At 45.7% G+C, this 15,000-nt stretch overlaps 1 protein-coding gene across 1 annotated transcript in view; it reads right to left on the reverse strand.

The window, feature by feature from the left end:
* Positions 1-15,000, reverse strand: part of Dscam (DS cell adhesion molecule) — a 625,182-nt gene that overhangs the window by 46,793 nt on the left and 563,389 nt on the right. Inside the window, exons 23-27 of the mRNA XM_008826928.2 lie at positions 14,568-14,731; positions 12,665-12,763; positions 9,486-9,674; positions 8,104-8,394; positions 4,196-4,372 (exon numbers count right to left, since the gene is read on the reverse strand). Coding sequence (XP_008825150.1) covers positions 4,196-4,372; positions 8,104-8,394; positions 9,486-9,674; positions 12,665-12,763; positions 14,568-14,731 — 920 coding nt within the window. The remainder of the gene's footprint in view (positions 1-4,195; positions 4,373-8,103; positions 8,395-9,485; positions 9,675-12,664; positions 12,764-14,567; positions 14,732-15,000) is intronic.

Here is a 15,000-nt window from a genome sequence, read left to right on the forward strand (position 1 = left end):
TCTCTCTCTCTCTCTCTCTCTCGTGTGTGTGCAGGTGTACATGCACACGTGTGTACCTATGTGTGGGGATCAGAAGACAGTATTGGGTGTTGTTCCTTAGGTACCACCCACCTGTCCACCATTCGTTCTTTCTTTCTGAGATAGGGCCTCTCTCACTGGCCTGGAACTTGACAAAGCAGGCTGGGCTGTCGGACCTGTGAGCCCCAGGGATCTGCCTGTTTCTGGATTCCTGGTGTTAGAATTACAGGCCACCAAGTGCCTGGCTCTTTTTGTGCATGGGTTTGGGAACTCAGACTCAGGCCCTCACACTCACAGGGCAAATGCGTAACTGGCTGAGCCACCTCCCTAACCAGACACGGTTTATTGACTTGGCAATGTACCCTCTGTGCACTGCTGCCTTGATTGTGGGGCTCTGCACATTGGTGCTGAGACTTACTTATTTTCTTTCGGCTTAAGCTTAAGCACCATTGCATTCTTGGATGTGCATTCCTGCCTGAGAGGAGTACAGTTCCGATTATGTTTTGGCCTTACCACGGGGGACACCTCTGGTTCATTTACAGGACATAAACTGGCAGAGGAGAGGTCAGAAGATGCAAATGGCTCCTCCCAAGTCCAGCTTCTCTCTGCAATGGTCATCTGGGATTGGTCATCTGGTAGTGTTCATCCATCTTGAAGCACATTTCAAATAATGAACACCATTTTTTTGTTTGTTTGTTTAAGTGGAGAAGGGCATTTTGCTAGAGAAACACGGCCAAACTGCCACCAACACACTAATCTGGATCTTGCTAGAAGCCCTGGCATTCTGGACTTGGTCCTGTCAGCTGACCCCTGCTGAGTGAGGTCCATACAGGCTTTCAGTGCCTCATGCAAACCCATCCTAATGAGGAAGTTTCTGGCAATGGAGCTAAGAACTAGATCTGGGAATCAAATTTTTATAAGGTTGGGGCTGCTGGGATTCTGGGTCCAGCTGGTGACTCACGTTATAACCTTGTAGTTCAAAGGATCTAGAAGTTGGGGGAAATCAGGACATCCTTAAAAGCACAATGGTGCGTCTGAACTCTTGGATAAGGATATAGATTTTAAAAATCTAGTACTTGCAGACAATTTAGGAGGTCGCTCTGTGCTAAAATTAGCAAGTCCTCAGGAAGGAAGAATATAGGTTGGCTGGGCAGCTTGAGTTCCATTTTCTTTCATTTTATTTTTGCATAGAAGAATATTCCCTTGTTCTCACCTAACTAGGTTGCTTTATACAGTACAGCGCAACATTCTTGGAAACATTTTTAGTCCCGTCCAACATCAAACAATGCCACCAAACAAGATGAAAAATCTGAACCAGACTTTACATAAAGGAAGCTGTCAGCATGTCTGTGATAATTTTCTAATTCAATATTTCCTACTCCATTTTTGATCATCTTGTTCAAGCAACATTGAGATGTCCCTAGAAATGTAGGCCTTATCTTGGACAATGAAAGCATAGGAAATAAGTCTCTTTATGGAATCTGTAAATCTATGGAAACTTACTTGAACACAGGCATAGAATCTGTGTCTTACGTGGGTCAGCTTTTAATTGGGAGACACAACTAATGAACACTGAGTGTTTAATAGACATACACTTGTGACTTTAAATCCTGTGCCTGCAGTTTCCCTCCCTGGGTGAGCTGGAAATACATTTTTTTTGAGACAAGGTCTTCCTGTAGCCACAGCTGACCTGAAACTTGTAATGTAAACCAAGCTGCCTTTATTTCACAGAGATCTGCCTGCTTCAGTCTCCTGAGTGCTGGATTAAAGATGTGTGTCACTGAGCCCGGCTGAGCTGGAAATAGTTTGTGTGGCCAATGGACATTTCAGGAGGCCTTGCTGGGGACTGGACTACTTTTTACAGGCTATAACTTATTCTGCCCTTTCAAGGCAGCACTTCTCTGAGTGGCAGAGAGATCTGTATGTCCACTATCGTAACTCTTGATCCATCACAGCCAGACTATCACCATCTATGGCTCTGGGACAGGGTCTTAGGGATCTTTCGATCTCCAGGAGCTTGTCAAACTCTTGGGTTCAAACAGAAATGAGTAATAAGAAAATGTTGCTAATCTTTCTTTTAAATGCTACCTTGGCACTTAGTAGATATGAACATTAGTTTGCTGAGTCAAATTCATTTCAGCATGTCCTGTAAGCCTGGTTTTAGGAAGTGGTGGGTATCTGACCTGGGCTTCCACTTTCACATTCTTTCTTCTTTGCTTTCAGACTCTAGATTCTAGAAGCCCTCATCAAACACCTCCACAAGTCTGCAGGTGCCTTTGTGCAGGAATAAGCTACATCATCGGAATTCTTTGCTTCTTAGCATCTCTCGTGATCGTGTCTTGTCTGTACCCCTCTTCCTGTGGAAAGCTTTGTGTTAGCTCTACCTTATCTCTTGTACAAAGGAAGCAAAATGGTCCCAGGAATGAAAGCCTTTGCTCTCAGATGTGATGAACTGCTTGCTTTCCCAAGCTTAACTGCAAAATAGTAGTATCTCGAAGTAGACATGCTAACAGTAACATGTTAGCCTGGGAGAGGCTCCAGATCCGGTCCTTGCAAAGCGGTAACTGCGTCAATGAAGTTTTGAAACGTCTTGGGTCGTCTATCAATCCGACCTGAACATATCAGTAAGTTAGCAACAGTTTCCATTGGAGATGTTCTTGGCAAGGAAAACACTATTGGGTGCTTACGTCATACTAGAATGGTAAAAATAAAATGGTAACTGAGAGTGAGGAATAAGTGTGGGGGGTGGATGTGCTCGGCAGATGATGCACCCTGGGAAACATTGCCCAGGTAGCTAACTCCCAACTGCCAAGCTCTTGTGGTTCAACACTGGTCATCAGTAAGACACTTCCATGGTTGGTCTGAAGAACCACAGGCAATGCATAACCTTGAAAATGCACCTCGTTTGACATTGCTGTCTACATGAAGCAAGGACGGGCACACTTGGTTCCTCAAAGACAGCGTCCCCAAAGTCCAGGCCATTGGACTCTGTTGACCAAAGAATGTTTCATAGTGTGTAGGCTATCACAATTCACTCAGGTAATGTCTGCAATGGGTTAATGTGATTTAGAAAGAACATTTCAACAAGACGGATGAGTCACTGGAATTTCTGGGCTGTGGGACATTTAAATGGAAGGATTGTTAAAATGTACAGGTGGAGTGAGAGTGAGCGAATTGATAGTCGCAGGTGTGAGGGTCACATAACAGGAAGGTCACGTGTTTGGAGAGAGGAGATGGGCAAGGTTTTACCGTGCCCCGCCAAAACAGTGGGATCACAGTCAAATAAAATAGGGGAGATCAATGCTTATGGAAGTAAGGTTGGTGGCAGTGTGTGGGGGTTACTATGGATGTGGGGGGGGTGGCTTTAGGACTTGCTCCTTGAATAAAACTCTGAAGACTGTATAGATGTAACATCTCTCTATGCTGCCTGATATTAAAATACTTCATGTATTCACCAAACAGTGGCTTGGTCAAAAACCCTTATAGGTGGAGGGCACAGAATATTCCCTGCACAGAATTTCTTACTTGAAATCCTTTGAGCTCAGGCTGCAGAGCAAAGGGAAGCAAGACCTCCCGGCTAGAGACTGGGGAGAGCCTCATCACCCAGAACCGCACAGAGCCGGCCGCTCTAATAACGTTATTTGTTCACAAGGGTTCTCGGGTCGGGCCTGAATTCTCTAGCTTCTTTTGTGTTTTCCTTAGAGTAAAACTTATATCAGGCATCAGCTCAAATTTCTAATTCAGGAAAACATGTGCTTCCTGTCTTGCCACATTTTACCTGTACCATAAAGCCCTCAATCTCTGATTCCAGGCAATAAAATTATTCTTGTTTCCGGAGCAAATCTCATAGCTCTTAAAAAAAACAACAACTATAATTGGTGGCTTTGCTGGAACCACTGAAAATTAAAGAGAGCGGCCTTGAAGAACCCATGAGAAATTAATTTTCTGTGTCTGCCGATAGCTGGGATTTAGGGGACTTGTAAGGGCTGATTTTCACTCGCTTTCTGATTGTGTGCAATAGGAGCACTTTATTATTTTTTTCCCTAGGGTGCCACAGTCTTGTTGAGGGCCTGGCCCCAAGCACAGCTGGTTGAGCAGCTCAGTGGGGAATGTCCTTCCCCTGTAGGCGAGTCCCCTGGCTGACCTCTCTCAGGGGGCTCACGGAGGTCGGACCTACCTCGCAGCCTCTTCAGCCTCTGCTCCCGTCGCCTCCTCCTCACCACCAGCAGAAGCACAAATAGCAGCAGGACCCCCACCAGGATGCAGGAGATGGTCACGAGCATCTTCAGCCCTTCGTTGGTCGTCAGCCCTTCTTCGCTTTGGACAACTGACTTAATGAGTGGAGGGACTGTACCTGAAAGCAGGCCACGGTGTTAGATGACTGTTAATGGCGACAGCGTGGTGGAGTTTTTAGGGATGAAGGGTTATAAAAAAAAAAACAAAAACCGCGCGGTGTGATTCAAGGGTGTCCGTGTGATGAGAAATGAGGGGAACTGTTCCCTCGGTCTTTGATAACTGACTTGCTCCCTTACCCTCCCTTCGAGGGAACTTCCAAATCACTGTATAGATTACAACACAGCTCTGTAAAGAGTTCCATTTTGCAAAGTGCTCTAGGGTGTGGACACCTGACAGTGTGATGCTGGGGTTCTGGGCTCACAAAAGCCCCGGGAATTCACTGAAATTCGTGCCTGCTTGACTGTCACTCACAGGTTCCATTGCTTAAGTCGCTCAAGCCTACTTTGAAAAGAAGGAACCACGGGCAGACTGTACCCGGTGCACTGCCTCAGAGACACTGAAATGGCCTTCCCTTTGACTGTTCTCTTGATTTTCATCCAAGCTGGACACCGACTTTCAAAACTCACATTTTAGGGTGTAAGAGCTAGAGGCAACTTTTCAAAGGGGATTCATCAAGGTCCCTAAAACAGTAAGCTGTCAATAAGGCATCTTTATTCTGCTGAATGAAATTTAGATTATTTAGAATTGTAAGAAAACACGAAAGTAAAATAAACTCTGAGCTGTTTTAAGAAGACTTCTCCCCTGAGGCTGAACACGAAGTGTACAGGGATCTAAACAGACACCTGTGTTTTATGGGGCACACAAATGCCATCTTCCTGTATGTAAGATGTTCCATCTCCACTGTCTTTTCCAAGTAAAATGGGAGCCAGAAAGTTAGAGCTTTAGGAAAAAATAGTGTAAAAATAATATTTCCCCCAGAGCAAAACTGATTTTTATCTTGTGTTTAGTAGTGGAGCAGTGATAATCCAACCCTTGGACCTCTCAGATCTATGCTAGAGCCGAGAAGAATGTTCTCCTGATTTTACAGTGTCTCTGGCTGGAAACCCAAGTTTGCAAATACCAACTACAAAAAAGAGGGGCCTATGAGGCTGGGTCTGCAACCAGGATGGCACAAAGACAAGCAGATAGGTCTCGTAAAGGCGACAGCAGGAGAGAGTCGGAGAAAGAAGCAGAAGAGGTGGGGAGCTGCCTGGTATGGAGACAAGGTTAATTTTTGTTTTGATGTTTATTTTTCCTAAAACAAACCAACAAAAAATCCCTTCAAGCAGATGTGACAAAATCGATATTAAAGCTATATATCCATGAGATGGATTCAAAGAAATCTGTCAGTGTTTCAAGGCAATGTGAAAATATGCACTCTTATTCCCTAGTGTTGTGAAATTATTTCAGGTTTAGGATAACTGAATGTACCTCATAGTAGATGTTTGTAGTTTGTGACCCTGCTGAAGTAAGAGCAGTGTATATTTGTCAGCATGTGCAAAGTCTGAGGTATATTTGTGCCTGGGATTGCAATTTCAGATTCCCTGTGTGGGCAGATTCTGGTGTTGCAACCAGCTCTGAGCACGCCACCCATATGTGGACCTCAGTAAGCACTCAGCCTCTGCCCCTACTGAAGTGTGGCTCTGGGCTAGAGTGTAGATGTCACAGATCAATAATTCAAAGTGACAAGTGTACTAGCTACCCAAGTAGGCATGTGCTAGTACAGGACTCGGGGGAAGCCTTGAATGCTAAGCATTTAATAAATGCCACAGTCCTTTTTTTTTCTTTTTTGGTGTGTGTGTGTGTGTATGTGCGTGTACTGTCTGCATGTACGTAAGTGCACCTGTGTCACGCACTGCCCACAGAGGTCAGAAGACGGTGTCTGATTCCCCAGGAACTGGAGTTATAGACCAGTTGTTAGCCACTATGCGGGTGCTGGGAATAGAACCTGTGTCCTCTGCAAGAGCAGTTAGTACACTTAACCGCTGAGCCATCTCTCCCTCTATTTTGTAAGAACAGAGAACTGAGCCCTATTAGGGGAGAGAAGCTGAGCCTGTGTATGGCACCTTAGGACAAGGGATTCTCTAAAGCCACTTACAAGCAAGGATGAATAAAAGCAGAGAAGTGAGACATAAAAGGAGCCTGGGCCCTTGAGAGGGAAGGCTGCTTTCCAAGAGCCATAGTAATGTCCCAGAGTCTTGGGATATGGCTGACCGTGGGGCTGGAACCACAGCACCAGGCAGTCCCTCTGAGGCCCTTCCTACAGCCTGGGATGTGGCTAGAGATTTAAGAAGAGCCTCATTCTATCTGAGATGAGCTTTGGCAACAATGGTCCTAGACAGGAGACAGATGCAGGGAGGCACAGTGTACCAGTGAAGAAGGAACAGTTCTGGGCCAAGCAGGACCACAGTCCATCCTGAGCAGTGGGGGTGGATAGAGAGCTGTGAGGGGAGCTAGCCTCCACTCCAAACAGCTGATGGATTGCTGCTGGTTTACCTAGAGATGAGAACACCCACTTCTGTCACTACCATTCCATCAAGATGAGGCTGCAGAAATCAGCACAGGTACACTGCTATGGAGGCCTCCCTAAAGTCCCATTAAACTAACGTCAGCCCCACTGAGCTGGGCATGGTTGATATCAATAAGCAATCCCTAAATGTAGAAAAAGGGTCCAGGACTTCGTTAGGGGAAACAAAATGTCAAGAGACTCCTTCACTTAGTTTTTAGATGTAAGCTGTGTGTGTGTGTGTGTGTGTGTGTGTGTATTTGTGTGTGTGTGTATGCGTGTGTGTGTGGTGTGTGTGTGTATTTGTGTGTGTGTATTTGTGTGTGTGTGGTGTGTGTGTGTGGTGTGTGTGTGTGTATTTATGTGTGTGTGTGTGTGGTGTGTGTGTGTATTTATGTGTGTGTGGTGTGTGTGTCTATTTGTGTGTGTGTGTGGTGTGTGTGTATTTGTGTGTGTGTGTATTTGTGTGTGTGGTGTGTGTGTATTTGTGTGTGTATGGTGTGTGTGTGGTGTGTGTGTATTTGTGTGTGTGTGGTGTGTGTGTGGTGTGTGTGTATTTGTGTGTGTGTGTGGTGTGTGTGTGTATTTGTGTGTGTGTGTATTTGTGTGTGTGTGGTATGTGTGTGTGTGGTGTGTGTATTTGTGTGTGTGTGGTGTGTGTGTATGTGTGTGTGGTGTGTGTGTGTATTTGTGTGTGTATGTGTGTATGTATTTGTGTGTGTATGTGTGTGTATGTGTGTGTGTATTTGTGTGTATTTGTGTGTGTGTATTTGTGTGTGTATTTGTGTGTGTATGTGTATTTGTGTGTGTGTATGTGTGTGTGTGCTGCAATCTCATTCATCACTCCTCCCCCAGTGCTCTTGCTTCTGCTCAGACTAACATAACTTCCTTCACCATGGAAAACTTTTGTACATGCAGTTTAAGGGCTTAATGAGAGCAAAAAGAAAGTTGTTATGTGGATTGCGATGGGTGGGGAGGGGTGGGAGACAACAAAAGCAGTGTTAGCACACAGTCATAGTCAAAGCCACACAACCACCAGGTAGAGGCCTTCAGCCCCAGAGAAGGTGCTTCTGCACTGACTCCCAGGGAGCTCCCTTTCGTACTCAGCCCCTTTTTGCTGGGTACACAGTGATGTTCATCTGTGTACAAAGGACTAGGGAGAGGTAGCTGAATGGTCCAAGCCCAACGGGCTTTGTGGGCACTGGTCAGTCTGTGGTAAGGGTAAGAGTCACACAGGGAAGGGGACAGTGTACATGTGCACACCCAAAGCCATAAACGGGAAAGCCACAAAGCCTTGAGCTTACTGCCGTCGTAGTTCAACGTGGCGAAGTTGGCTTGCTTCTCCGCACAGCCTGCGCTGTTGCAGACCCGCATCTGCAGCTCGTACCAAGTGGCTTCCTGCAGGTCATACAGGATGTAGGACTTGGAGAGAGAGGTCCGCTGAGCTGTGGTCCAGACTGTGGTCCCAAAGGGCCTGTACTCCAGTGTGAAAGAGGTGATGGGGCAGCCTCCATCATTCCAGCCGATGAGGTTCAGCCTCACGCGGGTGGTGTTGACGCTGGCGAAGAGCTCCTGCTCCTTGGAGAACTGGGGCTCTGTGGGGGAACACACAGTGTCAGCTTGTAGGTGGAGACATCCGGGCTTTTTGTGCAGTCCCTGGATGGCCTTCTCTATGTAGACTAGGAGCTCAGGCTAAGGCTGGGACACAGGCCATCAACAACCTGACGAGTTTTCACAGAGGTCTGTGGCAACAAGCTTTCTCAACTATAATCCTGAGTGGACAGGGAGTGGACAGAGGTATTTCTACAGATTAGAGAGTTCTCTTGCGAACATCAGTTTTTCAGATGTGGCGTCCTTTAGTAGTTTATACACTGTCACGTGTGCGGCTGAACCGTTTCTCCTCTTCTATGCATGGACTTGACCAAGGAGGAAACCAAGTGGGATTCAGAAATACTGACAGGTCTCCTCCACTATCCAAACACAGTACCACGGTCCCTGACTCAAACGGTGTAAGTCTGTATCGACCAACCCTTTATCCCCTGGGCCTCACCTTGTTATCCAAAACCCAGGCACCAGTCCCAAAGGGTGCCTCTTCCATCACCTGAGTCTACTCCCCCTGGTGGTGGGAGAAGGGAGAACGCACAAACGTCTCTACGGGACCCTCTTTCTCCTATTCAAGGCTATACCCTCATCTCTGGGTGTCAGTTTCTCTGGGTTCATCTCCTTGAAGGTCTACTTTTATATAAAAACCCAATTCACACCGAAGTGCTAACACATTACCCCAATTATTTCCTGTCTGAGAAGTGAAGATCATGCGGCAATGTGAAAATTGTAGACTGACTAGGGAGCCAGGTGGGGGTTGACTAAGATTCGTCAGCCCAAGGACAGTGATGAAGACTGGTGTCCCATTCCATGACTGTCCATTTTGGGCATGCCTGTTGGCACCAAGCCCTTGATTTCCAAGAGCTAGTCTTCTTTGAGCTACGAGGGAAGGAACGAATAGGGACCCAGAAAATTCTGGAAGGTTCCGATGTCTCACTTATCATGCTGTCCCACTGTGAGGCTCACTTAGGAATATAAAACTACATACATAAACCAACATATGAATATTTGACATGTCTTTCATGATCCTACCCTGTTCGTGCTGGAGACCAGACACTTATAAACAATGAGAAGAGTATATTACCTTTCCCCAACGTTTTGGCTTCTATGATTTCACTTATGCGCCCAGGTCCCACTCCGTTTTGAGCAGTCAGAGTGAACTTATACCACGTCCCACACTTGAGATTTTCCAAGCGGTAGGAGCGCTCGCTCGGGCTGATGGGGAAGCTGCCCCACTGCTCGCTGTTGTCCTCGGAATACTGCAGGATGTAGCCTGGAGGAAGCGGGAGACAGCACAGTCAGCATCCCCGGCCTCCATCCCGAGCTGCCTGCGGTTCACATCCCGGGGAGGTGACAGGTTGAGGGTTCTCCAAATCCAAACAGTTCAGCTCTTCCTGATTCTAGGCTGGGAGAAGGGCTGGGATGGACTGATGAGTGAAGCCCTCAGGCCACACCAGATGCCGTTACTATAGCAACACTACTGGGCAGTACCGAAAAAGGCAGACCACTCTTTTGCTCATTCCCCATTAACACCGTACTGGACGGTCGGGGTTGAATACCGAGCTGCTAATTCTCCATATTCCAGAGCCTGTGCCTAAACCTTTGGGTAGTGGCTGAAACTGAGTTGCTTTCATAAGAATCAAGCCTCAGGAAAAGGGTTATGCTGACCATGGCACCAGGAAGGGAAGAAGGAGTCTCTATCGCCAACTTCTCTCTCGACATATGCCTGAGCTGACTGCCACAATCACAAGGGGAATTGGCTCTAAGCCCTGCAGCTGGCCCAACACTGCCATGCTAACCTGGCTTCTTCTCAGGGGTAACAGTTCCTCTAACAATTTGTTTAATCCCACGATCACTCTGTTTTCCACGTCTACGGCCACTGACCGTTATCTACATCAGGCGCTGCCCCAACCACCTTGCCTTGCCTAGGGCACCTCACATAGTGCCACAAAGTGGTACTCGGACTCTGCAGAGCTAGAGAGCTGCAGTGCAGATACCACATCAATCTTCACCCCACTTCTTGCTCTGGGGTCCCTCAAACTCTTATGTTCGTCATCACTGTTATCCACAGACATGTTTTGGGGGTCAGATGTGTGCTCTCTGTGATGTCCCTTGTCTCCTGAACGTGGATAGTCTGACTTGGGCATGCTCTCCTGGCCCCACTGGACTAGTAGCTTCTGTCCCTCCCCGGGGAACTCCACTTTTGACAGGGGCAAAGCACTTCTCTGCCACACTTGAAGGCTCAGCGCTCAAACCAGTGCCACCCAGATTCCCAAGTCCTGCCCCCAGGTGTCATTCACTATGGCCTCCTCTTCCCTTTCTTATCAGAACCTCCCTTTTGCCTTTTGTCCTTCTGGCCCATCTGGCCCCCTAGAGCCACAGAGCCTTCCCTGCTGTATCGCTGCTCTCTGCCTTTGTGTTTCAAGCTCTAAGAACTCTGCCAATCCCTGATGGAGATGCCTGGGCACTCAGTTCCACTCTGACTCCCCAACCTCCATGCCAGCTGCCCTGCATCTTGGGGACTGTGCTTTGCTCCTAGTTCCTACCACGAAGCCACCCTAAGTGATGTAGCTCCCCGTTCCCTGTCCCTTGATGCTGCCTTCAATGACATCGGCATCCCTCGGTATGGGCGCTCAGTTTAGGATGCCTTCTGATGCCAGGAGCTTTGGCCACTACTATAGTCCAGAATGCTCTGAAATTTCATGGGACACTTGTCTTAGAAGCTTTGCATCAATCAAATTGGCTTGTCTCTAAGACCTTCTATGCTGTAACCTATTTGGTTCTCTCTCAAACTCTCATGCAAAATTCAAACAATTTCTTCAGAGTCCAGATTCTGGGTCCCTTGAGCCCCAATTTATTTTTCTAAGCGTTTTCTCTTCCCTCCTCGTTCTACCATTTGAAGCAGGAAGGACAGTTGCCTCGACTTCCCTCGCTGGAATCGCCGCTCATCTCACACGTCACGAACTCCGGTAACCTGTGTTCCTCTTGTCTTCCCAGATGTCCAACATCACTTAGGATTGTTGTAATAATTATGACCACTACAATTTGTGCTGCGGATCTGCAGCTGGGTCCTGGCAGCTGCTTGGCAGTGACTTTATTCGTCTGTTAATGAGTCCCTGTGCCTTGCACATGGCAGCTTAGCAGAGCTGTCCCACGCTCCTCAAACCCACAGATACAGCCTCACCCCTAATCAGCAGCTATTTTTAAAAAGTCACCTCACCTTTTGCCTTCCTACAACAATAAAAGGAAGCTTCTCCCTTCAGCCAATATCTAACAACTGGCTCTTGGAGAAACAGAAGTCCTGACTGGTGGCACTTCTGATTTCTGAGATGTGTGACTTTTCTCATGTGGCTGAGGTGTTGTGTGTGGGGCTGCAAAGAGGTGGGACAGCACGCTGCCCCACTTCACCCTCCGCGTCCCCACCCTCCTAGCTGTCGCCTCACCCTTCCCCTCCCCTTCTGCCTTTGGAGCCTAACCCTCACCCTCTCTCCCCTGCTTCATGACCCCTTCTGTGACTCAGCTCTCATTTTTGTGTCATGCATCTTTCTACAGATGAGCTCCTGTCCCTGTCCGTGGACTGCTAGGTGACACTCAGTTCTACTTTTCCCAGAATGGCCACACTGCTTCGTTCTGTCAGCGTCAACCTCCCTGGAGCAAAGTGTGAAGGCTTTGTGCAAATAGGTTAGTTCCCATCTGAACTCTCTGGGCCCTTGGACTCTTATGACCATCCAGGTCAGGACAGTAACTGGTGACTTGAAGGATAACAATAATGCCTACCAAATTTGAGGGGAATAAACTAACACTTGGTGGTGGTTTGATGAAGATATGTCACAATTATTACAACGTAATGGTTTTCTTACATGATGCTAAACAGTTGGGAAGAGGAGGGAAGCACAGATTATCAAAGTTGGTAAGTATCCAGACTAGTGCGGAAGGTAGTCTTAGCAAAGGCTCAAGGCTGGACTAAGAGAATTCCTAAAGAGGCAGGAGTCCTCTCCTTCACGTTTCACCTTCATTTGTTACTATTTCTCTTAGGCTAGATGCACCAGGTAGTTTTGTAAATGAGAGTCCTTGGACAAATGAGCTGAGGTCCAACAAACACTACCAAAGCGGACGCCTGATCCCTTGCAAAGGTAATGGGAACGTCACTTTTACGGCGTGTGGGGAAAATACACCATCGTAGAACAGTCACCTGACGAAGATGTGTCACCTGTTTGGCCAGCGGGTAATAAGTGAACCAGTGATTGCTGACGGCCGTCTCACCTCTGATGGAGCTCCCTCCATTATCTCCAGGGAGCCAGGAGAGGGTGATAGAGGAAGACGTGGTTTTGGAGACAGTGAGCCGAGGCTGATCTGGTGGAACTAGAGAGGAAAGTTTGTAGAAAACAAGATTTATTTTTTCACATTTTCAATCCTCTGTAATAGTCATTTACCAAATCATTTTTAACAGCCATTGATTAAATACGTGTTTTAGGTTGCCAAAATATGCAATTCACGTCTGTCAAAATGTCTGCTTCGTTGATATCCCAGGCTGAAGAGCGCTCAGTGAATCTATTATTCAGGGGAAATTCAACCACATTTCTACTCGGGTCTGTCTACACCTAACTCATTTCCTGTACCATTCCTTGACTGTCTAAGTTGTTCATCACTCACTGAAATCTTCAGACTTACCAAGAATACAGGCACTATTTTTTTTTTTTTCTGAATTTCAACCAGGAAATTCAGGTGAGGAAGATAAATGATGTTCCCTGTTCTGCTTTTCCCAAGAAGGAGGAGAGACGCAGCCAGTGGGAAAAAGAGTCGTAAAAAAGTCCAGTCTTTAAGCTGCTCCTCCAAGACACAGCACACACACATGCATACACACATGCATATACATACATACATGTGCACACACACATGACAAACACACAAGTACTATGTACGCACACCTGTGCACACAGAGCTCTGAAGACCAGACGTGTCACAGTGAGCTGTGGCACATGAACCTAACCTTCACAAAAGGCTCGAGGGACAGACTCTTTTAAACAATGGCCTTAATGTAATTCTGAGTAGAAACACTAAAGAAAGTCAAAAGCGTGTTATCCAAAATTTAGACAGAGCTTCATGTAAAGCATTTTTCTTTTTCTTGTGAGAGAAACCTGAGATATTGACCCAAAGACCTAAAGAACTGTCCCATCTCTTTAGAATCATAATATAATGTTAGCTTTCAAAATGCCCCAGAGTTTCCCTAACTTCAATTAACTTGAAATTCAAGATTGATTTTGCAGTATTTTTAGAACATATACTTCTTCCCCTCCCTTCCCACCCACAGAGGAGGGCATTGATTTTATGTTTATTTGCTGCAATGTATTAATGTGACATCTGAATCCAAAGATGCCCGCTCTTTGATTTTTCTTCTAATAAGACATCCTCATGAAACTAAATGTGAACCCAATCAATAGCAATTTGGGTTTTGCACACGATTTTAATGCACCAATCTCTGGAGAGTGTTGTGAATATTTTGTCTACAGAAATAGATGATTAAATATCCTGAATTGAATTCAAAGTTGTCATAACAATAGCCTTAGAGTTCAATTAGTGAATATATATAATAGAGACAAATACACATATATTCACTAATTGAAACTCTGAGCCTTTTGTTATGTGATGTGACTTTGTATTTGCTGTGAGATATTTACTTGTTTATCAACTTAATTAGCAGACAAAAAGACCACACTCAGACTTGTTTCCTCTGGTGCTTTCTAGGTGACACAGTCATCTGTAAACAGTGCAATTAGTAGAAGTTATTGACCAAAACTTCTTCAGAGATACTCAGATAAAGAAAACAAGAGATTAGGCATTTTCTATGCAAAAAAAAAAAAAAAAAAAAAAAAAAAAAAGAAAAAAAAAAAAAAAAATAAGTATTTTTTAAAAAAAAAAAAAAAAAAAAAAAAAAAAAAAGACCAAATACCAAAAACCAAAAAATCTCCTTAGTGTCACCTCTGGGATTGTGAACATTCTTGTTTTCTTTGATTTGCTCAACTATATTTTCAAAAATGAACACAGTATTTTTCAATATGAAAATAGCAATTTGCTCTGCATAGAGGCTGAATTTCGAATTGGCTCAGATTCACTTGTAAAGCGTATGTACAGAAAAGGTCCATCCGACAGAGCCCCCACTTTGTACCTTGCACTTGTAAGTTTAAAATGATCTCATCTGATCCCCAGTTGTTGTTGGCGATGCAGCTGTAATAGCCCGAGTCCTCTGCCTTCACCGTGCGGATAATGAAGCTCCCATTGCTGAAGATGCTCCTACGTCCGTCAATCGTCACCAGGCTGGGTGTCCCGTTACTACCTCACAGGAAGAAAAATGCACAGATTAAAGAAATTACAACCCACATTAGCGGAGGTTGTTAAGAAGCATCAAGCCTGTCTCTGAAGCAAATGACACATTGCAACCTCAATATTTTTGTTTTGCATTATAAAATAAGTATTCTGGGATTATATAACCCAAGTCACCCGATAGCTGAGTCTTTTTTTTTTTTTTTTTAAATGGAAGACTAGACCTGTTGTCAACAGCCTGGATTTTGGCTCTACTGGTGGTCAAGCATCCTGTCACA

The sequence above is a fragment of the Nannospalax galili genome, unplaced genomic scaffold (genome assembly GCF_000622305.1).
Source record: "Nannospalax galili isolate Female #2095 unplaced genomic scaffold, S.galili_v1.0 scaffold192, whole genome shotgun sequence".
In the NCBI taxonomy this organism is placed as follows: Eukaryota; Metazoa; Chordata; class Mammalia; order Rodentia; family Spalacidae; genus Nannospalax; species Nannospalax galili.